Consider the following 21,395-nt stretch of genomic DNA (forward strand, 5'->3'; position numbering starts at 1 on the left):
GTGGATGTTCTTAAAGGGAGAGGAGCTAAAACAGCTTATTTCAGACAGTGGATGACCTGATGGGCTGCTCTGAGGCCTAATATAAAATAAATAAGGAACATTTTGATTCTGTAAATCATGCAAAGGTTTAGTCAGTCTGTAAAACTGCTATGGGAAAACTTTTATTGAACCACACTGACTAAAGTTTATCACTGAGCTAGAGGCATCTTTTATGGAACTAGCCAGTCTTGACTTTAGTACTCCTAACACAATTGCTTTCCTTAGAAATTGTTGGAAATGGTTCAGCTGATGGTCTTGTGGGTTCAAAAGTTATTTACATATATACTTTGGGAAAGAAATACCCATCGGCAGGACTTGTTTTACAGAAGAAACCATGACCCAAAAGGCAGTAACCCTAAATACACTACAATTCCTTTAAAGACTTAAAAAAAATCCACAAAGGTGTTTTTAATGAACTCACCAACAAACTGGTCAAAACATCTAAAGATTATTTGAATGACTATTTAGATAATGCATGTGTGAGACTGCACATGTGTTTTTTTTTTTTTTTATTTCTTTACTTTTGTTAAACTTGGGCCATCCATCCATCCATCCATCCATCCATCCATCCGTCCGTCTTCTTTCACTTAATCACAGACAACCATTCACCGTTTGTGTGGGTTTTCTCCAGGTCCCCCAGTTTCCTCCCACAGTCCAAAGACATGCAGTTAGTGGGGTTAGAGTTACTGGTGATCAAACTTGGGCATCTTTTATATATAAAATATCTCGTCTGTTTTTTTGTTTTGTATGGTTTTAGTAAAAACCCTTTTTGAGACACATCTGATGCTAGTTTTTGGTAGAACTGGAGTTTCTGGAGAGATTATTATTTTTGTTTTTTTTTTTTTTATCAGCGGCTGCAAACAACAAACTGGTGGTTTTAATCATCAAGGGATACTGTCCCTGTTTCCCTCCCCAGATGATCACAAACAGCTTTAAGGTTGCATGGATGTTTTCAAAGGTCCAATCTTGCCAAAACCCACAGTTCATGCTATAAAAAAAGAAGAAGAAGAGGAAGAAAGTTTGAAACAAAGACTGTGTGTTATGTGGTTGGCTGGTTGACTTGCAGCCATACTGACTCAAAGGTCAGCAGAGATTATGGGAGCAGATGAGGAGGAGGAGGAGAAGAAGAAGAGAAAAGGTCTGGTTTCACATGCAGGTGGCTGTCAAGGATGTTTACCTAACAAGACTCATATCTCTTCTCTCCAGAATTAGAAATGAACAAAAGTTCAGTTCAGTTCACTCCGACAGACTGCCTGATATCAAGTGGCAACCCTGATTATCCAAACAGGCTCTGTGTTATTATGTCTACCTCTGTCTTCATATGGGATTTCACTCCTGCTTTTATTGGGACTGAGGGAACAGCTTAGCAAGTCAAACGTGGACAAAGCACTTTTACAATAGGTGCAATTACAGCCAGCACCTGAATCTAAAAATAAAACCTTTTTCCAGATGTGTAAAGCTGGAATTTAAAAAAAAGCAGATCCTTTTCCATTTACGCTTTGTGAGAGAGCCAACAGTTACCTTGAAGCTGATGAGAATGTTATTCTCAGTGTATAAAAGTATTTACATTTTCAACCTGTCAGTGAAATATTTGGCTCCATCTCTACAAAGAATTCCAGTGAGAATGGTTACTGAAGATGATGTGGGCGTACAAACAAGGCTGCAGAGTGCAGACAGGTATGTGTACATTCTGTGCCCTAAAGCTTTCTCATACCTGTTCGGTGCAGCCATAAAAACATATTTATTGTAGTGACATCAAACAAGGCTGAAAACCATTTAGTGCTGAAAGGCCTCCGGCTGCTGTGGCTTCTCATGCTGGAGCCGCCTGGCCGCACCTTTCCCTTTTCTGTATGAATTTATAGTTCCTTTTGGAAAATATTTCAAAATAATGTGACATTTAACTATTTGAGCAAACTGCTTGCTCCGACTTTAGGCTATTTGTAGGTATCTCACGAGTGTTGCTGGTAAGGCTCGGTTTTGGAGCCGCAGTAAAAACGCAGTCTTCCAGCAGTGGATTTTACTGGATGGCTAAATGCAGCTGCATCCTGGGAATGTCCCTGAAGCTCAGAGTCTTTCTGGGAGATTCCCACAAGCCAACAAGGGCAATTCCCCAGCTTATTTATCTGTATTCCTACCGAGGCTGGGTTACAGTGCTCCCACAGCAAAGAGGTGAATCTGCAAAACAAGAAAAAAAATATATCTCCTGAAGTTCAAGTAATCTTTTCCCCTTTGGTTTTCTATAAAACAATAGCGGTCTTTAAAACAGTTTAGGAAAGTATGGCCGCAGTGTCAAGTTATTTCAGCAACTGTGATGTGATTGCTAGGGCACATGCCGAATACCAGATGTATTTACACTAAAGAACAAAAAAGGTTTTGTGAGGTTTTTCTGAATGAATTCCATGTTTTAAGTGTGTGTGAGAGAGAGAGAGGCAAGATGCTCACTGTGCCCTAGAAATTACTGCTGTGACAGTGCCAAACCAAGAGTTGTTTATTTATTTATTTATTTTTTTGGACAGTATTTCTTTTTCTATTTTTTGTAATATTTGTTCTGGAAAAACTGACTTGTGCAAAAGTCTTGAGCCAGCCCTTGTTTCTTTATATTGTGCTTTCAAGGAGCCAGAAGCCTCCAGGCTTTCTGAAGGTCTTTCAAAGCTTTTTGTTTAACATTGTTTGTTTTTTTTAACTCATTTTTAAGCAATAAAAGGGCACCTAATTCAAGGGATAAACCAGTGTTGTGTCTATGCATAACCAATTTTAAATTGTCTCTTTGTACACTTTGTTACTAGCAACCTGTCACAAAAACACATCTGGCCCTTCAGTTGATCCATCTGCTGTTCACTGAAGCCTCACCAGAAATGGTCTCAGTGGCTGTCAAGAAGCCATTCTTAAGGAAGGGGAACAGAGAGAAAAGGCTGAGGTATGCCAAATTACACACAAGCTGGACTGAAAATCAGTGGCATCAGGTCTGCTGGAGTGATGAATCCAAGTTTGAAATTTTTGGTTTAAATCATTGTTAGTACGTCCATGGAGGAGGTCAGGAGAGAGATGCAACAGTGAGCGTCTACATCCATCTGTAAACCACGGTGGAGGCTCTGTCATGGGGCTGCATTTCAGCCGGTGGTGTTTAAAGGTTGTCAAAATTGATGGAATTATGAATGCAGAAAAGTATCATCATATTTTGATCCATCCAAAGAAGAGCTTTGAATGTCCTTGAAGAAGCCTGGAGAACTATTCCTGAAGACTACTTTAAAAAAAATGACAAGAAAGCTGTCTAAGGGTTTAGGCTGCATTGAAGAATGAAGGTATTCATACCGAATATTGACTTTCAAGCTCGTTAGAATTGTACAAACTCTGTTTTTGCCTTATATACTGTGTTGTTTGCATGTTTCAATAAATCGCTGCACCTATTTCCATTTTCCAAGTAAAATATAAAAAAAATGAGGTGCGGCTCAAGACTTTTACACAGTACTGTAAATATGTCAGAGATGCATGCTAAGGGGAAAAAAGACAAGAGCAGCCACATGTGAATGTAAAATAATATACTTTATTATGACCATACATTTCTCAGGATCAATACAAAGCACTTCTCTGTTTTTGTTTAGCGATGCTTTGAATATGGCACTTTTTCCTCCAAAGGACAAAGAGGATAAGACAAAAAAGACAGAACTGATTTTTAAAATGTGACACACTATATATATATATATATATATATATATATATATATATATATATATATATATATATATATATATATATATACACACACACACACACAAGGAGAAGGAGAAGGAGGTGGGAAATGAAGATGCTATCATGACTCAGTCACTGCCCTGCATCCCCATATTAGATCACTGAAATAGACTTTATACAGAACACTGAGTTTTGTCATTAGCATACCAGTTTGCTTTTATTCTAGTCGATTTTTGAGTCAAAACCATGAAAACATCTGTGCTCTCAGTGTACTCTTTGAGTATTAATTTGAGAGCCCGTTAGGCAAATCGGTTCTTTATAAGCAAGAATGCGCCTGAGATTTAGAGGACAATCTTTACATTAAAAAGAGAGAGAAAAAAATCATTTAAAGCAGCTCCTGATTCTTCACAATGGCTCCTATAAATGAGGCCCTGGTTCTTTGTGTGTTGCCTGTGCAGACAGATGGTTTGAAAGGAACCCTGCTGAAACTCAGTTTCAACAGATCCACGCAGCAGCAGCAGCAGCCCCAGCTTCACCACAAAGCAGCAGGACTGTGCAAAAACACCACACATGAGGGCACACAAAAACTAAATGTGTAAATTAAACCATCTTACTAGTCATTTTGAAGACAATTTTACCTGTTTTTATTCTATCATGGGTTAAAAATCCTGTTAGCATAATATTTAACTAGAAGTGATTTTGTAAATATGTTAATAACAATAAGAGTGCAATTAAACTTTTGATTTTAGGGCAGCGAAACCGTTTACAGCTGGAGTTTAAAAACAAAATGAAATTGTTATAAATTTCTACATTTAACAAACCGCCTGCCTCTAAGTCCTTTGGAAAAAGCTTGGACAATGCAGTCATGTGTCTTACAAAGGAACAGGGGGTCAAACGAATGCACATACGTTACAAAATAATCTTATTTTACACATAAATATGATATACAACGGCAAATGAGACAGAGCCTTGTTTATGTCAGTAAAGCTTTCGACCATGCAACGTTCAGTACCTTAAAAAACAAACACCAAAATAATCATCAGCACGCCTTAGAGACATAAAACAATGTCAAATATATACACAATATAACAAAAATAACAACATCACTTTTTCTGCAAGAGCACGATTGTATCATGTATTTTACAGCTAAAGTTGTACCATTAGTCCAGCACATTAAGATGTGTACAGGTAGCATTAAGAGAGAGAAGCGACTATTGCTACAAGTCAACACTAGGTCATCAGAAGTATTTAAATACGCCATTGAAATATAAGCTGTAAAAATAATATACTCCGAATACATTTATATAATTATATACACATACATATAGGTTAAATACTGATCATTCTGAATCCCTGGATTGCTGAAAACATCCTTTGTCTCTTTAAGCAGCTAGCTAAGTTGAACTAACTGGGTGAGCCCGCCACTAAGTTTCCACTGCTGTTCTGAATGATGTGCTTCACATTGTTTATTTCACTGTTTTTGACCATTTCGTGTTTTTTTTTTTTGTTTTTTTTTAAATAAATAGCTTCTTTACATTCTTGCATGTAGGTGGATGAGAAGGTTGATACCACGTTCACTCGTCTTTGCTTGGACTGCTACTACAAATGCACCCAAGTGAAAGGGGTTACATGAAGAGGATGTGGGACCTATGGATTCTTTGGTTCCCAACATCCAGACTGACATCAAAACAACTAGCAGCTCAGTGTTCCGACATCTGCGAAAAGCAACTGTTCTCACAACTACAGACTGATGAGGTACAACACAAATGCTACGGCAAGGGGGAGCCAGGACGTCAGGTCAGGGGGGAGATACCATCATCCCCACACTCAGGGGTTGAGCCCCAAAAATAACTGGTATGTTAAATGCCAACCTGGACCCTCTGTGACCGATTACCAAGATTATGTGAAGTACCTTGTGAAAGTCTCCTAGAAGACATGAATGCAGCACTATAGACAATTCCTACTTCTACTTTGACCATCAGTGAAACCAACCAGCTGATCTGTACCACGGCAGCAGTGATCCTTGAGATGTTTGGCTATAAGATGAATAGCCACAAGGAGCAGTACCATCCATGGAAAAGAAGACTAGAGGCTAAGATCAAGGCAGCAAGGAGGATGTGATGAAGAAAGGGGTGCCTAAGAAGTGCAACAGGCTGTCCATACATGAGGCCTTAGAAACTGCAAAGCAAAGACTCCCAGCCTTGGCTAACCACCTGAAGAGGTAAACCAGAGAGATAGAAGCCAGGAGAATAAACCAGATGTTCTCCACTAACCCATCTAAGGTGTACTCTCAGTGGCAGGAGAACAGCACCCCCACCAAGGCTGGAGATGGAGCAATACTGGAAGAGCATATGGGATGCAACACAGAACACCAGTGCTCAGTGGCTAGTGGACCTAAGAGCAGACCACAGCAACCTCCCTGAACAGGCTCCAGAAACCATCACAGTGGCAGACATCCAAGAAAGAGTCTCAAATATGAAGAGGTGGACAGCACCAGGCCCTCACATGCTTTCGGACTCTAGCTTATATTCATATACAGACATGACAGTGGTACCAATCTTTTCATCTCATTCTGGGCAAGAAAATGAATTTACCAAACACTTGCAATGCCACGTGAAACATAAGAATTCTGCTTACGATCAAAAACTGTTGAGAATGTGTGTATAGCTGTGAGTACATGCATGACTTTGAACAAAGAGGAGGTGTAACTGGCGGCAGCTCCTCCAGCCTTTTCACTGAATGAACTACGATGAGAATCTACACTACTGTCTGCCTATTAAGTGCATTATTGTATAACATTTAGTGTTTTATACCTCAATAGAAAAGCTCTCTGCTGCCTTTAAAAAGGAAATCCACCCTAAGACAAAGTGTACACGTGTTCCTCCGATGATCTTCATTTGTTTTACTAAACACTTTACCGCCACGCAAAGGTCAAAGTAGGTCTGAAAGTAACTAAATGTGCCTGTTTTTATTGGACAGCCCCAAAGTACAGAAGGTGTATTTGTACCTGCTGAAAATATGATATACTGCAGCCTTTTTGTGTAAGAAAAGCTCTTCAAGATAACTTCACACGTTATCTATTTGACTACCCACACCGGGCCCAGATCCTCGGAGGTGGTGTGCTATATTTCAGGGTGGATTTTCCTCTTGACGTACCACCTTCACACAATTAAGGCACCTTTTAAACCCCTGAGGGGTAAATGGGTTCTTCTAATAAGAAGAGAAGCAACAATAACAACATGGAACACAGAACTGGACTGAAACAAAACAACATAAAGTTTAATCTGCTGACAAAATTAAAGGAGAATATTACGGAATGTTTCTGGGTATGGTACAAACGCCACAAGTGCCCCGTTATATTTCATCATCTCATCTTCTAGGTTTTTGCGGCAGCAATGCCGTGCACCACACTGTCATGGTGACATCTCAGGATCTCCATGGGTGTATCCTGAAGCACCTTCAGAGATAATAGGTTCTGTCCCAACCTGTCGGGCTTCATGGGTGTGTATGTCTGCGTGTGCATCGAAGAGTCAGTATCCAACATTGAGCTTGTTCTTGTTGAGCTCTCTTTCCAGGTTTCCTATCAGAGTATCGATGCTCTCCTGCAGGTCCCTCAGGTTCACCCTGTTGTTCAACACAGGACTGATATCCTGGATCTTCATGTAGGCCTGGTAAGTGTGCTCTTTAGGCAGCCGAGGTGGCAGGATGTGGTTACACACCCTCTCTTCTTGCTCCTCCTCCTCTAATGGGTGTCCATTGTTTGAACTGTCACTTTCTATTTGCTTCTCCTCCTCCTCCTCCTCCTCGTCTTCTACCACCTCCTCTCTCTGAGGCTGCTCTTCATCAGCGGTATCAGACACAGGACATTTAACCTTGAGCTGTATGCCATCTTCTGCTTCCTCGTGCTTCTCCTGAACCTCCTCAGTTGCCTCAGTATCTTCTGAGGGAACATCATCATAGTCTGCCTCTTCCTTGCTAGAAGGCAACAGCATTTCAGAAGGGAAGTAGGTCTCACCACAGCCACTCCAGTCACCAGCATAGCGGTTGCTGGGGCTGTCCAGACGCCCCGGTTTGGGTCGCAGAACACCCGCCATCTCTGCTCCAGTGAGGTTCAGCACCTGGGGGCGCTCTTTTCTCCGTCGCAGAGGAGGAGCTGACAGCAGGTCAGCCAGACAGGCTGCTGGGGACTGAGAAGAGGACTGGCCATGTGGGTCCACAACTAGAGAAAGAAAGGAAAAACAAACACAAAGTTAAATAAAAGCAAATAGGTCATTTAAACTAAAAAATATATGAAGAATCTATTCACAAAAATTACAAACACAAGAACAACAATAAGAAAAAGTCATGTTTTCTCATTTGTTTGCTTTCCGCAAAGGTAAAAAATGACTGTTGTTCTTCTACAATAATTAATTTATTTAGATGTATTAAGTTTTGTGTTGTTTGTTGTAATCTTTGTTTATTAGTTAATTCTAGTATATATTCTAACTGCAATCTTTAATAAAAAATCTGTCATGTAACGCTCTGGCAGGCAAGGCAGACGACTCCAGCAGGACTCAAAGCAGGACTCGCGGGTCAAAAGTTAAATACAAAATTCAGTTTTAATCACTTGAACATAACACATAAACAAAGCTGGACTGGTACCAGCAGCAGAGATACAAACTAAACTGAAAACTTGACTTGGACATGTGCATAAACAAGAGCAAATGCATGAGCGCGCACACAGCTGGAGGAGAGACAACGACACAACAGAGACTGATGAAAACACAGACAATATATACACACCAGGTAACGGGCTAGTAGGAAAACAGCTGGGAGGGAAACACAGGAAGCAAAATTAAACCTAAAGCACAAGGACCAATGACAAGCCTAAATAAAACAGGAAGAACTAAACACAGAGACCAGGACTAAGACACACGAGCTTGACACAAGGACAGAAGCTGAAAAATAAACACAAATACAAGACACCAGCACAAATAATCCACAACCACAAATACACCAGGAATCCAAACCAAGCACCAAACGAGGAAACACAACATAACACATTTAACAGAATATCAAATATCTTACTTATAATTAGAAAAATTAGGTTAAAATTAACAGCTCTGCTTCATCAGAAACATACTTTTTTGCCGTTACTGCTTTGGATGCAGAATGGGGGCAAAATTATCTATTATATACATTTTGAAGGCTGATACTTCAGTATGGGGATTTGATACTATAAGCACAGATAGCCCTGAATGAGAAAATACAGTTTTTGAAGGGCCTTGCTTTATCTGAATGACCCCCTATGAGGATAAGTTCATCATTAGGTGAACGACCATGCCAAGTTATGCATGCTGAAGTCACACCACTGCACACTGTGTTTTTGTTGCTTCCTGTACTGTTATCAAGTAACCAAACTTAAAGATTAACCAAAGCGAAACCCTGTTTGGACCTTAAGAAAGACTTCTCTAACTGGACTAAGGAAAAGTGCGCACACAAACACAAACACAGTCCGGTTACCTGTCTGCATTTATCTGAGTACCTACATCTGTTGGCACCGCTCGCGCTCCCTTACTAGATTGGAAAAGAACACAAACACGGGGCTGTAAGTCAGTAAGATTTGATTTTGTCTCGTGACATGAAGACGTAACCTTGAGATGACTTGTTTTCTCCCGTGTGTATTTTATCCAGCCAATTATAAAAATAATTTTTGCTCACTTTCAAAAAGTTGACTCAAGTTCATTCATCAGAGTGGCTGCTGCTGATGCGGTATTTACGTGACGTGGCTGCACACTTCACATCTCCCCCCGAGGCTAAAGACTTAAGCAATTATCACCTTAGAACAAACAGAAATTATCCTCCTTTTAGAGGCACTGTGTTATTTAATTCCAGACATGATTCACTGATGACACGATTAAAGTTATTAGCTGTCAACAGAGAAAATGAAGACAGAGAACAGGCGAGAATACTTTTAATGGAGTTCAGCTCTTCATTCACAACCCTAATATATTTCCTTTCTTGTAAAGACATTTTTACCATTTTTAGTTGTAATGTTTTTCAACTAGACTTGGTCGAGCTAGGATAAGAGTATTTTTTTTAATGTAAATTGACTGTATTGCAGTTTTACTTTCATGTTCTTCTGTGGCATGTGTGTAAAACACGGAAACAAAATGACAAATTCGACCCCCAGCTGATTTTTGATGCTAAATAAAAAGTAGGGCAAATTAAGTGAAAATGAAGCGGGACTCGTGGAGCTAATTCTGGATTTTAAAAATAACACAAAAAGAATACAACCCCCCCCACCCCCACCCACACACACACACACACGCACACACACACTTTATCCTCTTTATGTCACTCTGTCTGACTAACCATCCGCTCACATCTCCTCACATGTAGAGCTGGAAAACTTCTTAGTACACACTCATCACCTCCTCAGCTTCTTCAATACACACACACACATACATGTCCTGTAAGTACTGCCAGTCAGTCTGTTGAATCCTGAGCGACAATGCCTTGGAAGGTTTGGTATGTGTGTCTGAAAGGCGTGAAGAGGCGGCTGAAAATATCCCATAATGATTGTGAAATGTAAGGGTGAAGCTTCAGGGGCTGAGGGGTAAGGTTAAGCCAGGAATGTCTTTAATTATATAGTCCAGGCGCCCTGCACCCTGTACTGGGGAACAGGACGGAACGGAAATACTGCTGAGGGTGTAAATGAAGGCTTGAACCTGGACTAAAATGCTTTGTCAGTGTCTTTATGTCATTAAAATCATCTGCAGAAAAAAAAAAACCTACTGTGACCGTCTACTACCACAAAACAAAACAAAACAAAAAAACAGTTTTTTGCTTTAATTTTGAAATTCTGTAATTCTCTCTGCTACCTGCAATCATAGGATTCACAGATGCTGACTAATTAAGCTTCTCTGTGGTCCCTCGGTGGGTGATGTAAAGGAGGGCGCTAAGCTTCAGTGGTTTACACAGAATTGGTTCAACACGGGAGTTGGAGGATGCAGCTAAAAGGCTGAACCTGACGCAGAGTCACTCCTTCTTCAGACACCAATCGGCAGATCTGGTTAAAGCTGCAGGCCGCAGGGAGAAGCTCTGAGGATTGTAATCATTCAGGAGGGAAAGTCTATCTCATATGATTTCAGGGACATTGGGAAAAGGGGTTTTAAATACAGCGAGCATGTGTATTTTCAATCGACAGAATAACACTGCACTTAGAAAAACATTCAAATGCAGTAAGTAGGATTTGTTTTGATTGGTGATCATGTATATGTAAAACTTTAAGACGAATGTATATAAAATTGTGAAAAGCCACAAAAAATGCATTTTACTTTTAGGAATAACCTCAGCTGTACGCCCAGCCCACGGGCCCATTTTGTAGGCGTCTTGGACACTTTAAATGCAGCAGCAGACACTGCACGGCTCACTTGATTATTAGAAATGTGGTGAACTCATAAAATCAAGCCCGTGAGCTAAAAACATATCAGATTAGTTGCTGTGACCAATGCAAATGTCACACCACACACTCCTTTCATCATTCTCAATTCTCTCCTGGATCATCATATCTTCATCATATCTCACGGCGAGCAGACAGCTGCAGCTGGCAGAGAGCAGCTGTGCAGGTAGACAGATGACCTGTGCTGAGTGAAGCTGGTGCTGACTGTCCTTGATTGGTGATTTATCTAAAGACAGAGGGGGCCACGCCTCAGATGTTTGGTTTACATTGGGGCTTACTGGCTTGGCTCTGATTGGCTCAACCCACCACGATAAAGCACTTGTGGAGGGTTTCATCTTGACAGATGGTGGCCTGTGGCTATCTGCTGCACTTGTGCCAGTGGTGGAAAACCTCAAGGATCAAAGCAGCCCAGCCCCTTAACAGCCTTTGTAGAGCTGAACCGCAGGGCTGGCACTGATTTGTACAATACCCTCAGGCAAGAGACCGGTATACACATGACCTGACTGTAAATGTGCTGCTTTTTCAAGCCATGATTTGTGCTCAAACTTCTTTAAAAAAAGAAAGAAAAGAAAATTCACCTGGCCAGAGTTGCAGCAGGTAGTGCAGTACTTCGATGTGTTTTTTGAAGTGTAGCGCGCTGGCCAGCTCCTCGGAGTCGATGAAGACCCGGTTGGTGTGGCAGGAGGCCTCCTGACGCTGGCTGAGCAGCACGGGGCCGAAACACACCGCCAGGTTCTGGCACGTCATCTTATTCACTTCTTGGTAGGAAGCCACCAGTTTCAGGTGATCAAGAAGCTTCCGCAGTGTCATCTGATGTAGGCACACACAAACACACACACACACACACGCCAGACAAATAAGACATGTTATTATTATGATTGGTAGCTGCAGTAGTACCACTATCAGCAGCAGTAAAGATGCAAAGCCAAATATCCTTAAAGATGCATCTGTGGCAGTAAGTTTATGTAAAAAATGTATTGTTTTTTTTTTTTACAAACAAGAAGGAATTTTAAATGAATGCTATACTAACTGATGTCTTGGTACAATGGCCATTATTCATAATCGAATCATTAGCAGCAATATAAGGCTGGATATACAGCTGGTGTCATGATGGCATAGCAGCCTACCGTACAACACCACAAATACTACACAGAGTTACACTTTTAAAAAAAGAGCAGCTTTATTTTTGCAAAGCACTTACACGCTGCTGACAGTGAACCTTCACTAAGACCAAAACAAGTGACTGCTTGGGCAAATACAGAGTTTTGGCCACTATTAGTTTTTACTTTATGTCATTTTTTGTAAGTGAAGATGCTTTAAGAAAGTGACACCACTGCAAGCTTGGAGATTGCATGGCACCATAATTATCACCTGAACAGTGGTAATCTGTAGCATTATCCTTATTACCATGATTATCTAGCCACAATTAGCCCTTTCACAGCCACTTCTGTGACAGTCCTATAGCTCCTGTGCAGAAGGATGTGCACTTTATTTCCTCACCCTCTCCACCTCTGGCAGGTTTTCCAGCAGGCTGACTGTGTGCTCCGAGTCGGCTTGGTCATTCTCGCAACCCGCCGCTCCCATCCGCAGAGGCCTCGCAGCCATGGACTCCAGCACTGCCTCATACAGCTGCTTGGTGATGAGAGGGTAGGGCAGCTCACGCAGGTAGTCCTTCAGTACTCCTGATGAGCGAGGAGAGAAGCAAAGCAGGGCATGAGAAACTCGGCTGCATCAGGATAGTGAGTTTATGTTAAATCTGCCCGCTAACACGAATGTAAACAACATCTGAAGACCATTTAACTTTCCCACACTAACTGAAAAATACACAGGCACCTTTAATACCTGACTTGGTACCTCAGGGATCTGTTTTGGGTCCAATTCTCTTCTTACTTTATATATTTCCTCTAGGCCAAATTATAAGACGTTACAATGATATTTCCTATCATCTCTATGCTGATGACATTCAGCTATATTGCTCTTTCAAAGCCTCTGAGTTTTATAAATTGTCCAGTTTAAGTAATTGCCTGACAGAAATCAAGCAATGGTTAAACGACAATTTCCTCCAGTTAAATACTGATAAAACCGAAACACTGATTATTGCTCCTGACCACATGATCTCGGAAATTAGGCGACATATCAGCTTCTTAGGCCCTTCTGTGCAATCAAGCCTCAGAAATTTAGGTGTCAATTTCGACAGTTCAATGTCCCTCGAGCATCACTCCAAACAGCTGGTTCGGAATTGTTTTTATCATTTAAGGAATATTTCGAAACTCAGATTACTGGTGTCAAAGGCTGAGCTTGAGATGATTATTCATGCTTTTATCTCTTCCCGCCTGGATTATTGTAATGGTCTTTTTACTTGTTTTAACAAATCAGCTTTGGATCGCCTTCAAACTGTGCAAAATGCTGCAGCAAGACTTTTAACTGGCACCAATAGAAGATCTCACATCACTCCAGTTTTGGCGTCTCTTCATTGGTTGCCAGTAAATCTTAGATTTCATTTTAAAAATTTAGTTTTAACCTTTAGGGCCTTACATGGCCAAGCCCCCAGTATACCTCTGACCTGTTGAAACCATATTCTTCATCCCGAGCTCTTAGATCATCAGGTCAAAGGTTACTCTTGGTCCCTCGCACTCGTTTTAAAACTCGTGGGGATTGGGCTTTTGGGGCTGTGGCACCAAGGTTGTGGAATTCTCTTCCACTGTCTTTACGCTGTACAGACTCCATTGACTCTTTTAAAAAGCAGCTGAAGATATTTTTTATACACTTTGTGATTTTTATCTGTGATAAGTGCTATATAAATAAATTTTACTTACTTACTGACAAATCACTAACGATATCTCTTAATGAGGTGCTGTCACTGAGAAATAAAAAGCTTTTCTTCCCCTCCCCATTTAAAGCACTGAACCTGGCATGTTGTCTTGGCGGCAGATTTAGATGCCATTATTGCCTGGGGTGATCCCGTGGCATCTGCTGAGAGGCCCGATTGAGTCGGGCGTGACTCGGCAGCCTGAAGTGTTGGGGTGGGGGGGCGTCTGTGACGGCACGTTCGCACCTGTGACTTCAGCCTCCCAAAGTTCAGACAAAAGCTAGGGGAAAACATGAAACCCATGCTGTCTGTCTCCACTAAGCCCCTGAAATATCATTGGCATGTCTTTTCATCAAAGGCAAAAATAAAGGGAGAGGAGGGGCAGAGATGGGAATTAAAAAAAAAGGGGGGGATCTTGGCAGTGTGACAGCTCTTTGTGGTGAGTGTCTGCTTTCTTTTCCCTCTGCATGAAGCTGGATCAGCTTTCGGGGAAGCCTGGGGGAGGGGGTGGCGGGGTTGGGTGTTGTGTAATTAGCAATATTGGTCATCCTTCAAAGTAATACAGAGCGAAGGATAAGAAAATAAATACAGGTGAGCTATCGTGGCACCCAAGATAAACACTTCTATATTTTTAAGGACTGATAGTTAAGGCTCCATCACACAGATGGAGCGTAGTGTTTATACATCAGCTCAACATATATCGGCACATCTACACCGAATCCATAAATCCACACTGCGCTGCTGCTATCGCACTGCTCACTCACAAATTGCTGCAAACCTTTCCTGCTGTTGCTTTGGTCACACTGTACACCTTCACATTCATACTGCCACAGCTGCTGCTGTTCTGCAACCTTGTTTTTCAATGACTTATCAGCTGTTGGGTTCAAACATGTTTTTGAAGCCAGAGTAAGAGATTTCCTGCCCATGATGTTGACAACTCTGGATGCCAACGATCGCTGCTCTTCGAAACAAGGTGCCTGTGCTAACATGCTTATCGGGAAAGCGTCTTTGCTCTGTTCAGGTTTTGCGTGCTCGGTAATATCAGTAATCTAAGACGCCGCTGAGGCCAAAGACATCGGCTTGTGGGGGACGTCTCAGTGTCTGCTCATATCCTGCTGCCTTCTGTTTACTGTATGAGCTGCATTTGTATTGCTATCGTGGGTGCAGTTCTTGTAGTGGCTGAGAGTATTTTCCTCGGTTGTTGTTTGGGACTAATTCTGAAAGGGTTTCGTGCTGCCTGTTGTTTCTTTATTTCATGCTGGCTCACTACAATCTTGGACTTCTGGTATATTATTTTATATCAAATAACACATCTCATTCACATGCATTTTTCTCATATTTTCCTTATATATTACATATTTTCTCTGCATGTTTCATATTCAGCTGAGCACCAGAGAATTAAGTTAAAAGAACTCAATTTAACCCCCCCCCCCCCTTTTTTTTTTTACAGCAATTAGTTTTAAACAGCTGTGCTTCTACATTCATGGTCATGATCTTATACCTGTCAACACAATATGATATTTGATAAGACACCAAAGATCACATGGCTAACTGACTACAGACCTTCTGCTTTAACGTTGATAGCCTGTTTTGGCCTATCTGAAGGATACTGCTGAACCGTTACTGAACTCTTACACACTGCAACACCTCAACTGCTTAGGATTTGTGCAAGGATCCTGTTTGTGGAGTTTAGTTTTGGCTTTTAACAGCATAATCTCCTCCTAAATCAGGTCCCAGTGCCAAGCTCCATCAGTCAGTGAATCACGACTTTCTAAAAACCAGAACCTTCATAACCAGCTCTTGCTCCCCTCGGGGAGGGAGGCTCTTCTCCCTTTAGACAAATAAATGCACTTATTTATACTCCGGTGTTAAGCTCCTGTTGTTTGCAAATGACACCACAGGCATCGGCCATATCCAGGAACCTGCACACAGATAGGAGGTCAGGCAAGTTTCCGTTCAACATGTCAAAATTATAGTGAACTTCAGGTAAATACTACTGTCAAGTTCTTCAGGTTCCACAGGTGTATAATGTGAAGCGCAGTACCCACATAGAGACCTAATGAAGTCTAACCTACCACAAGAGCTGCTGTCCCAATTCTACTGAGCTGTAATTGGGTCTGTTCTGTGTCCTTCAGTTAACTGTATGATTTGGCTCTGCTACTTAATCAGAGATAAGATGACTACAAAGTACAGTCCAGACCGCTGAGAGGATTACTGGAGCCCCCCTGCCCACCCTCCAGGACCTCTACTCTTCCAGAGTAGGAAAAATGGGCTGAAAAACCCTTTCAGACCCTTCACACCTAAGCCACAACCTCTTTGATCTGCTACACTCTGGTCAGCACTTCAGAGCACTGAGCACCAGAACATCCAGTCACAGGAGTAGCTTTTTCCTACAGATCGTTTCCCTCGCGGACAATTAAACTACCTCACAAGACCTCTCCAAGTTCACTGGTCTCAGTGTATAATAATACTGAATTTCTCATGCAGATTGGTCCCCTTTAACATATAGTTTTACCCACTGCTGTACATAGCACATCTGTAAAGTTAGTTTTGACTGAGTCTAACATTTTTTTCATTCTTTATTCTTAAATAAATCCAAGTAAACTCACGAAGGAAACAGCTCTTGAGCATACTGTGATTCCAAAGAGTACAATAGCAATAGCTCTAGGTAGAAGAACAGATAAGACAACATTGTATCTATGTCAACCGCTATCCTGTTTCCAAAGCAGTGACACAACTGATTAAGGTGCTATAAATAGGAGCTCGTACTTGCTTCTCTTGTCCACCGTAGGAGTTTTTCCTTTACCTCTTGTCTCCCATTTACAACACGCTACTATATGATTCACAGTAAATCCAATGAGCTTCTCTTAGGCCCAGTAAGGAGAACAGAGGGCCCAACTTAACTTGCTCGCTTTATAATCCCACTAAGTCCTAAATCTACTCTTAAAGGGAGCATTAGGCTTACCACATTTCAGTCTATTCCTAACTAGCATTATCAGACCATCATCCACTCATATCTGTAGAATAAAGTGCACAAACTAATGTTTGAATATTAGCTAATAACACAGGAATTTCAGGTGGTCTCACACTGTCCTGTTTTCCTTTGCTGTAGTTACACAGAAATAACAACCTCTGTAAATTGGATTAGAGAATGAAAGAAGGATCTAAATTCAGTTCAGTGGGTAACAGTATAAAGTCTATGATTAGCATTGTGATTAGTATCTGCACAGTGGCACAAACAGACACTCAACACCGATCTACTGTAAACCTTCTACATCTACAGATCAAACCGATCACTGATCAAAATGCCAAACAAGAAGTTCAAAAGTAAAATCTGTTCAAATCCTTCAAAAGAATGACACTAGCTCTGCTCCTTTTTAACTCCATATGTTACCACAGAAATAAAAAACAAAACAGACAACAACAACAACAACAAAAAATTGATCATAACTGAGCTGCTGCAATGAAACTTGTAACTGTTTTAAAGGAATAATCCATAATTCAAGATTTACTGAATGGATTGAAAAAAGTTTGATAAAGACATTCATGGTCCCTTCTGACTTCAATGACTTCCTGATTTTTCCATCTAGTGTCACCACAGACTGTATCTAAAAGATGAACATAGTGTCCCAATTTATACCATTATCCTGCATTCTTTCTAATGGCCACCAGGGGGCTCCTCTGGTTGAAACAGGTAAGTAAGAGTTTATAGAAGGCAATGAGAAAATTATTATTTTTTAGTTAATTTCAGGGCAGTGGTGGTCAGCACTGCTGCCTCAAGGTTAGAATACCATCTGGAAGGTCTGGGTTCGATTCCACCTTGACCCAGGCCCCTCCCTCTCTCTCTGTGTGGAGTTTGCATGTTCTCCCCGTGTCTGCATGGGTTTCCTCCCACAGTCCAAAGACATGCAATTACTGGGGTTAGGTTAATTGGCCACTCTAAATTGCCCATAGGTGTGAATGTGAGTGTAGATGTTGTCTGTCTTAAAAGCAGAATCTACAACCCACCAAAATGGGTGATAATACGGTGGCTATGTCCATCTCTTATATTAAGTGTATGCCTGGCACACATTAGCATGTCAGCTTGGACTGTAAATACTGCACAGTATGCAGAATTTGATCATTATAATGACGTACAGTATGTCCACTCACACAAAAAAAAATAAATGCAAAGTGTAAAAAATGTGACCGTAAATACGTTTCTGACAGCTCACCACATTAACCAAAAGATTTAGGAGTTTATAGCTTGCCACTACTCTTTCCTCTGAACCTAAGGTTCAACACGTCCTGTATATTCCTCGAGCAGCGAGCAGAGGGTTTTTAGACAAACAGCTCATACCCAAACAAGCATAATGGCTTACTATCTCAGCCCTCTGATCTCAGGTAGACCAAAACATTGACAGATACTAGTCAGCAGGGTTAGACTTTAACAGCGCTCTGGGGAAGCATGCACTTAAAACTTCATAAAACAGCCCTGCCATTAAACACCCTACCTGTGCCTGTGAGCCAAGCCTAGGTTCAGGGTAAAATCCGGTATGAGCAGAATTTGATGAGGGTATATAAACACAAGACACATTCACTCTCCTTAACGCTTCCCTAGACATGCCGATTTCTGCAGTAGATTAACCAGAAATGCTTTGTGAACATCCTCTGGCTTCCCCCTGTCAATCTTTATGGAAAATTTATAAAGATAACCACAATCAGCTTGTTTCATCACAGGAAAACAGACTGTCTGGAAGCAAAAATGAGCAATATGTTTTTATCCTTATCTTGTTAAAGTAAAGCTTTTTTTTTTTTTTTCAGAGTCTACAAATTAAGTGCAATGGGAGGTGCCCCTTAGCTTTCTTTTGCTGTCATCTAAAATGGAAAAGTCACGCACGGCCCCCTGACCTTCCCTGTGCCGCAAGGTAGACACAACAACAGTGGGACTGTTACACATTAGCGGTGCTCAATGAAGCAAAACAAGCCATGTTTTTCCTCAAAAAAACAAAGGGAGCCAGTGCGAAATTGTGTACGTGCACATGTGCTTGTCTGACGTGATGAGAATGCAGCCATTCAAGTAAATCATTAGCCTGCTTTGACTCAGTGCTTTGTTTACTTCGGTGTGTTAGCCCTTGTTGATGCCCTTTTTCATGCAAACACACACACACACACACACACACACACACACACACACACACACACACACACTTGCACGGACATGCACGTACGAATGAGGGCGGGGGGCTCAGGGGTGAACAGGTGTGCTTCTCCTGCAGGTGCTTCAGTGACTTTCACGGGCAAGCTGACAACAAGCACACGCTGAGTGTCTTTTCTCTCACATTTAAACTGTCGGGGGTTTGGCTCTGCACCAGCACATATCTGCACTGCACTGTATATACATTCTCCATCTCCACCTACACGTTTGGCTGATAAAGACTGCAGAATGTGTCACAAAGCAATGCAGTGAAACAAATACTTGAAATGCTGCTTTAAAAAAAAAAAAAAGCCAGATATGAAAGCACCTCAAAGTAATCTGATGCAAGTATTTTTTTTCTGCTCACTTCAGACTATTTCAATGTCCCAAATATGCCACCAAACACTACAAGGGACACAATGCACTGGGGCACGGCTCTACCTTTGACCTCTTGTTCAAACAAAGCGGAAGGTCACTCCTCTTGTCAGTGCTGCAGTCAGCGCCTCGCCTGGAGAACAAACAGTGGTTTGTTCTCTGTCCTGCCCCCTCCCTGCTGTCCCGCACGCCCCCACACCACTAGGGGGGTCAGAGGAGATGTGTGTGTTGCTGCCATCTGCAGTGGCATGCAAAATCTTTATACATTAGTTGCTTCACCACCTCCCCACCCCCCCAAAAAAGAAGCCCTAACTCTAGAAACAGCAGGGCTCACATGGTACATGTGGACCCATCACACATTTCCAGTATTCTGTTTCCTATTTCCAATATTCTGACAGTCACACCGGCCTACAACTCTTTACAAAGTGGTTGCCTGCTTCCCTGGCCGACCCAGGGTTCAGCTAATCCCCCATGCGTGAGCCAAATACCATCTGTGTTTGTTCGGCAACAAAGGGGGCACTTGTTAATGACTTTCCATGTCTTCACTGGAGTACTAGTGGAAAGGGGGGGGGGCAATTTAGGGTAGCAGGCTATGGAAAAGTCGAGTCAGGCAAGGAAAACTGAAGACCAAAAACTAAAATCAATGCCAGTGCTCTGAATCAAAATGGCTGAGGACACACCAGCTCCATCATTAGAGGAGAAATGTCTTAGCTGCAGCACTTTGGAAGCTTGGAAGCTCAACTGTCTTCTAAAACAAATTTTCTACAACAAACTGTAATTTAACGCTTGTGCTGCAAAAGTTTTTCAGGTGCTCACAACCGCATGCTCGCAGTGGCTTCGGGCAAAGCTACCATATGGTCCAGGAGGGCGCGCTTACCCTCATTATCATTTCAAACCACTGATTGAAGCCTTAATTCTTTCCAGAATTGATGAGTAGTGGATTTGTGCAGTCTATGCCAGAATGTTCTGCTTACACCTGATCAACTACTTGTTATTGCAAATAACTAATCAGTCAATCACATGGGATCAACCTGATGCATTTAGGCATTAGACATGGTAAAGACAACCTGCTGGGTTTCAAACCGGATACAGAACCGAGTGTCAGAATGTGGAAGAACGGTGATTTAAGTGACTTTGAATGTGGCATGGTTGTTGGGTTTACAGAGAAAAATATCCAGTGAGTGGCTGTTCACTGGATATTTTTCAGAGGTCAGAGGAGAATGGACAGCTGATAGGAAGGCAACAGCCACTCAAATAACCACTGGTTACAACCAAGATCATCTCTGAACGCACAACATGTGGAACCTTGAAGCAGATCGGCTACAGCAGCAAAAGACCACACAGGCTGCTACTCATGTCAGCTAAGAACAGGAAACTGAGGCCACAAAGTGGATGGGCTCAGCAAAATTTGACAGCCGAAGACAGGAAAAACATCGCCTGGTCTGATGAATTTTGATTTATGCTGCAACATTTGGATGGTAGGGTCAGAATTTGGCATAAACAACATGAAAGCCTGGATCCATCCTGCCTTGTATCAAGGGTTCAGGCTGCTGGTGGTGGTGAATTGGTGTAGAGTATATTTTCTTGATCCACTCTGGGCACCTTAGGGATGCAGTAGAATGAGAGATTTGCCTACAAATCTGCAGCAACTGTGAGATGCTGTCATGGACCAATATGGACCAAAATCTCTGAGGAATGTTTCCAGCACCTTGTTGAATCCACGCCATGAAGAATTAAGGCAGTCCTGAAGGCAAAAAGGGGTCCAACCTGTTACTAGCAAGGTGCATCTAGTAAAGTGTGCAGTCAATGTGGTTCACTTTTTAGATTAAATCAAATCTGAGCATTTTGTGAAACATGCTAAC

The 21,395-nt window shown here is 41.7% G+C and overlaps 1 protein-coding gene across 2 annotated transcripts in view; it reads right to left on the minus strand.

Moving 5' to 3' along the window:
- Positions 1-6,111: 6,111 nt before the first annotated feature.
- The window catches only part of syde2 (synapse defective 1, Rho GTPase, homolog 2 (C. elegans)), a 48,825-nt gene continuing 33,541 nt past the window's right edge, over positions 6,112-21,395 (minus strand). For both annotated transcript variants that reach the window (XM_030728158.1, XM_030728157.1), the window contains exons 6-8: positions 12,674-12,855; positions 11,752-11,983; positions 6,112-7,948 (exon numbers count right to left, since the gene is read on the minus strand). In XM_030728158.1, coding sequence (XP_030584018.1) covers positions 7,260-7,948; positions 11,752-11,983; positions 12,674-12,855 — 1,103 coding nt within the window. In that variant the 3' untranslated portion in view covers positions 6,112-7,259. The remainder of the gene's footprint in view (positions 7,949-11,751; positions 11,984-12,673; positions 12,856-21,395) is intronic.

The sequence above is a fragment of the Archocentrus centrarchus genome, chromosome 4, assembly GCF_007364275.1.
Source record: "Archocentrus centrarchus isolate MPI-CPG fArcCen1 chromosome 4, fArcCen1, whole genome shotgun sequence".
In the NCBI taxonomy this organism is placed as follows: Eukaryota; Metazoa; Chordata; class Actinopteri; order Cichliformes; family Cichlidae; genus Archocentrus; species Archocentrus centrarchus.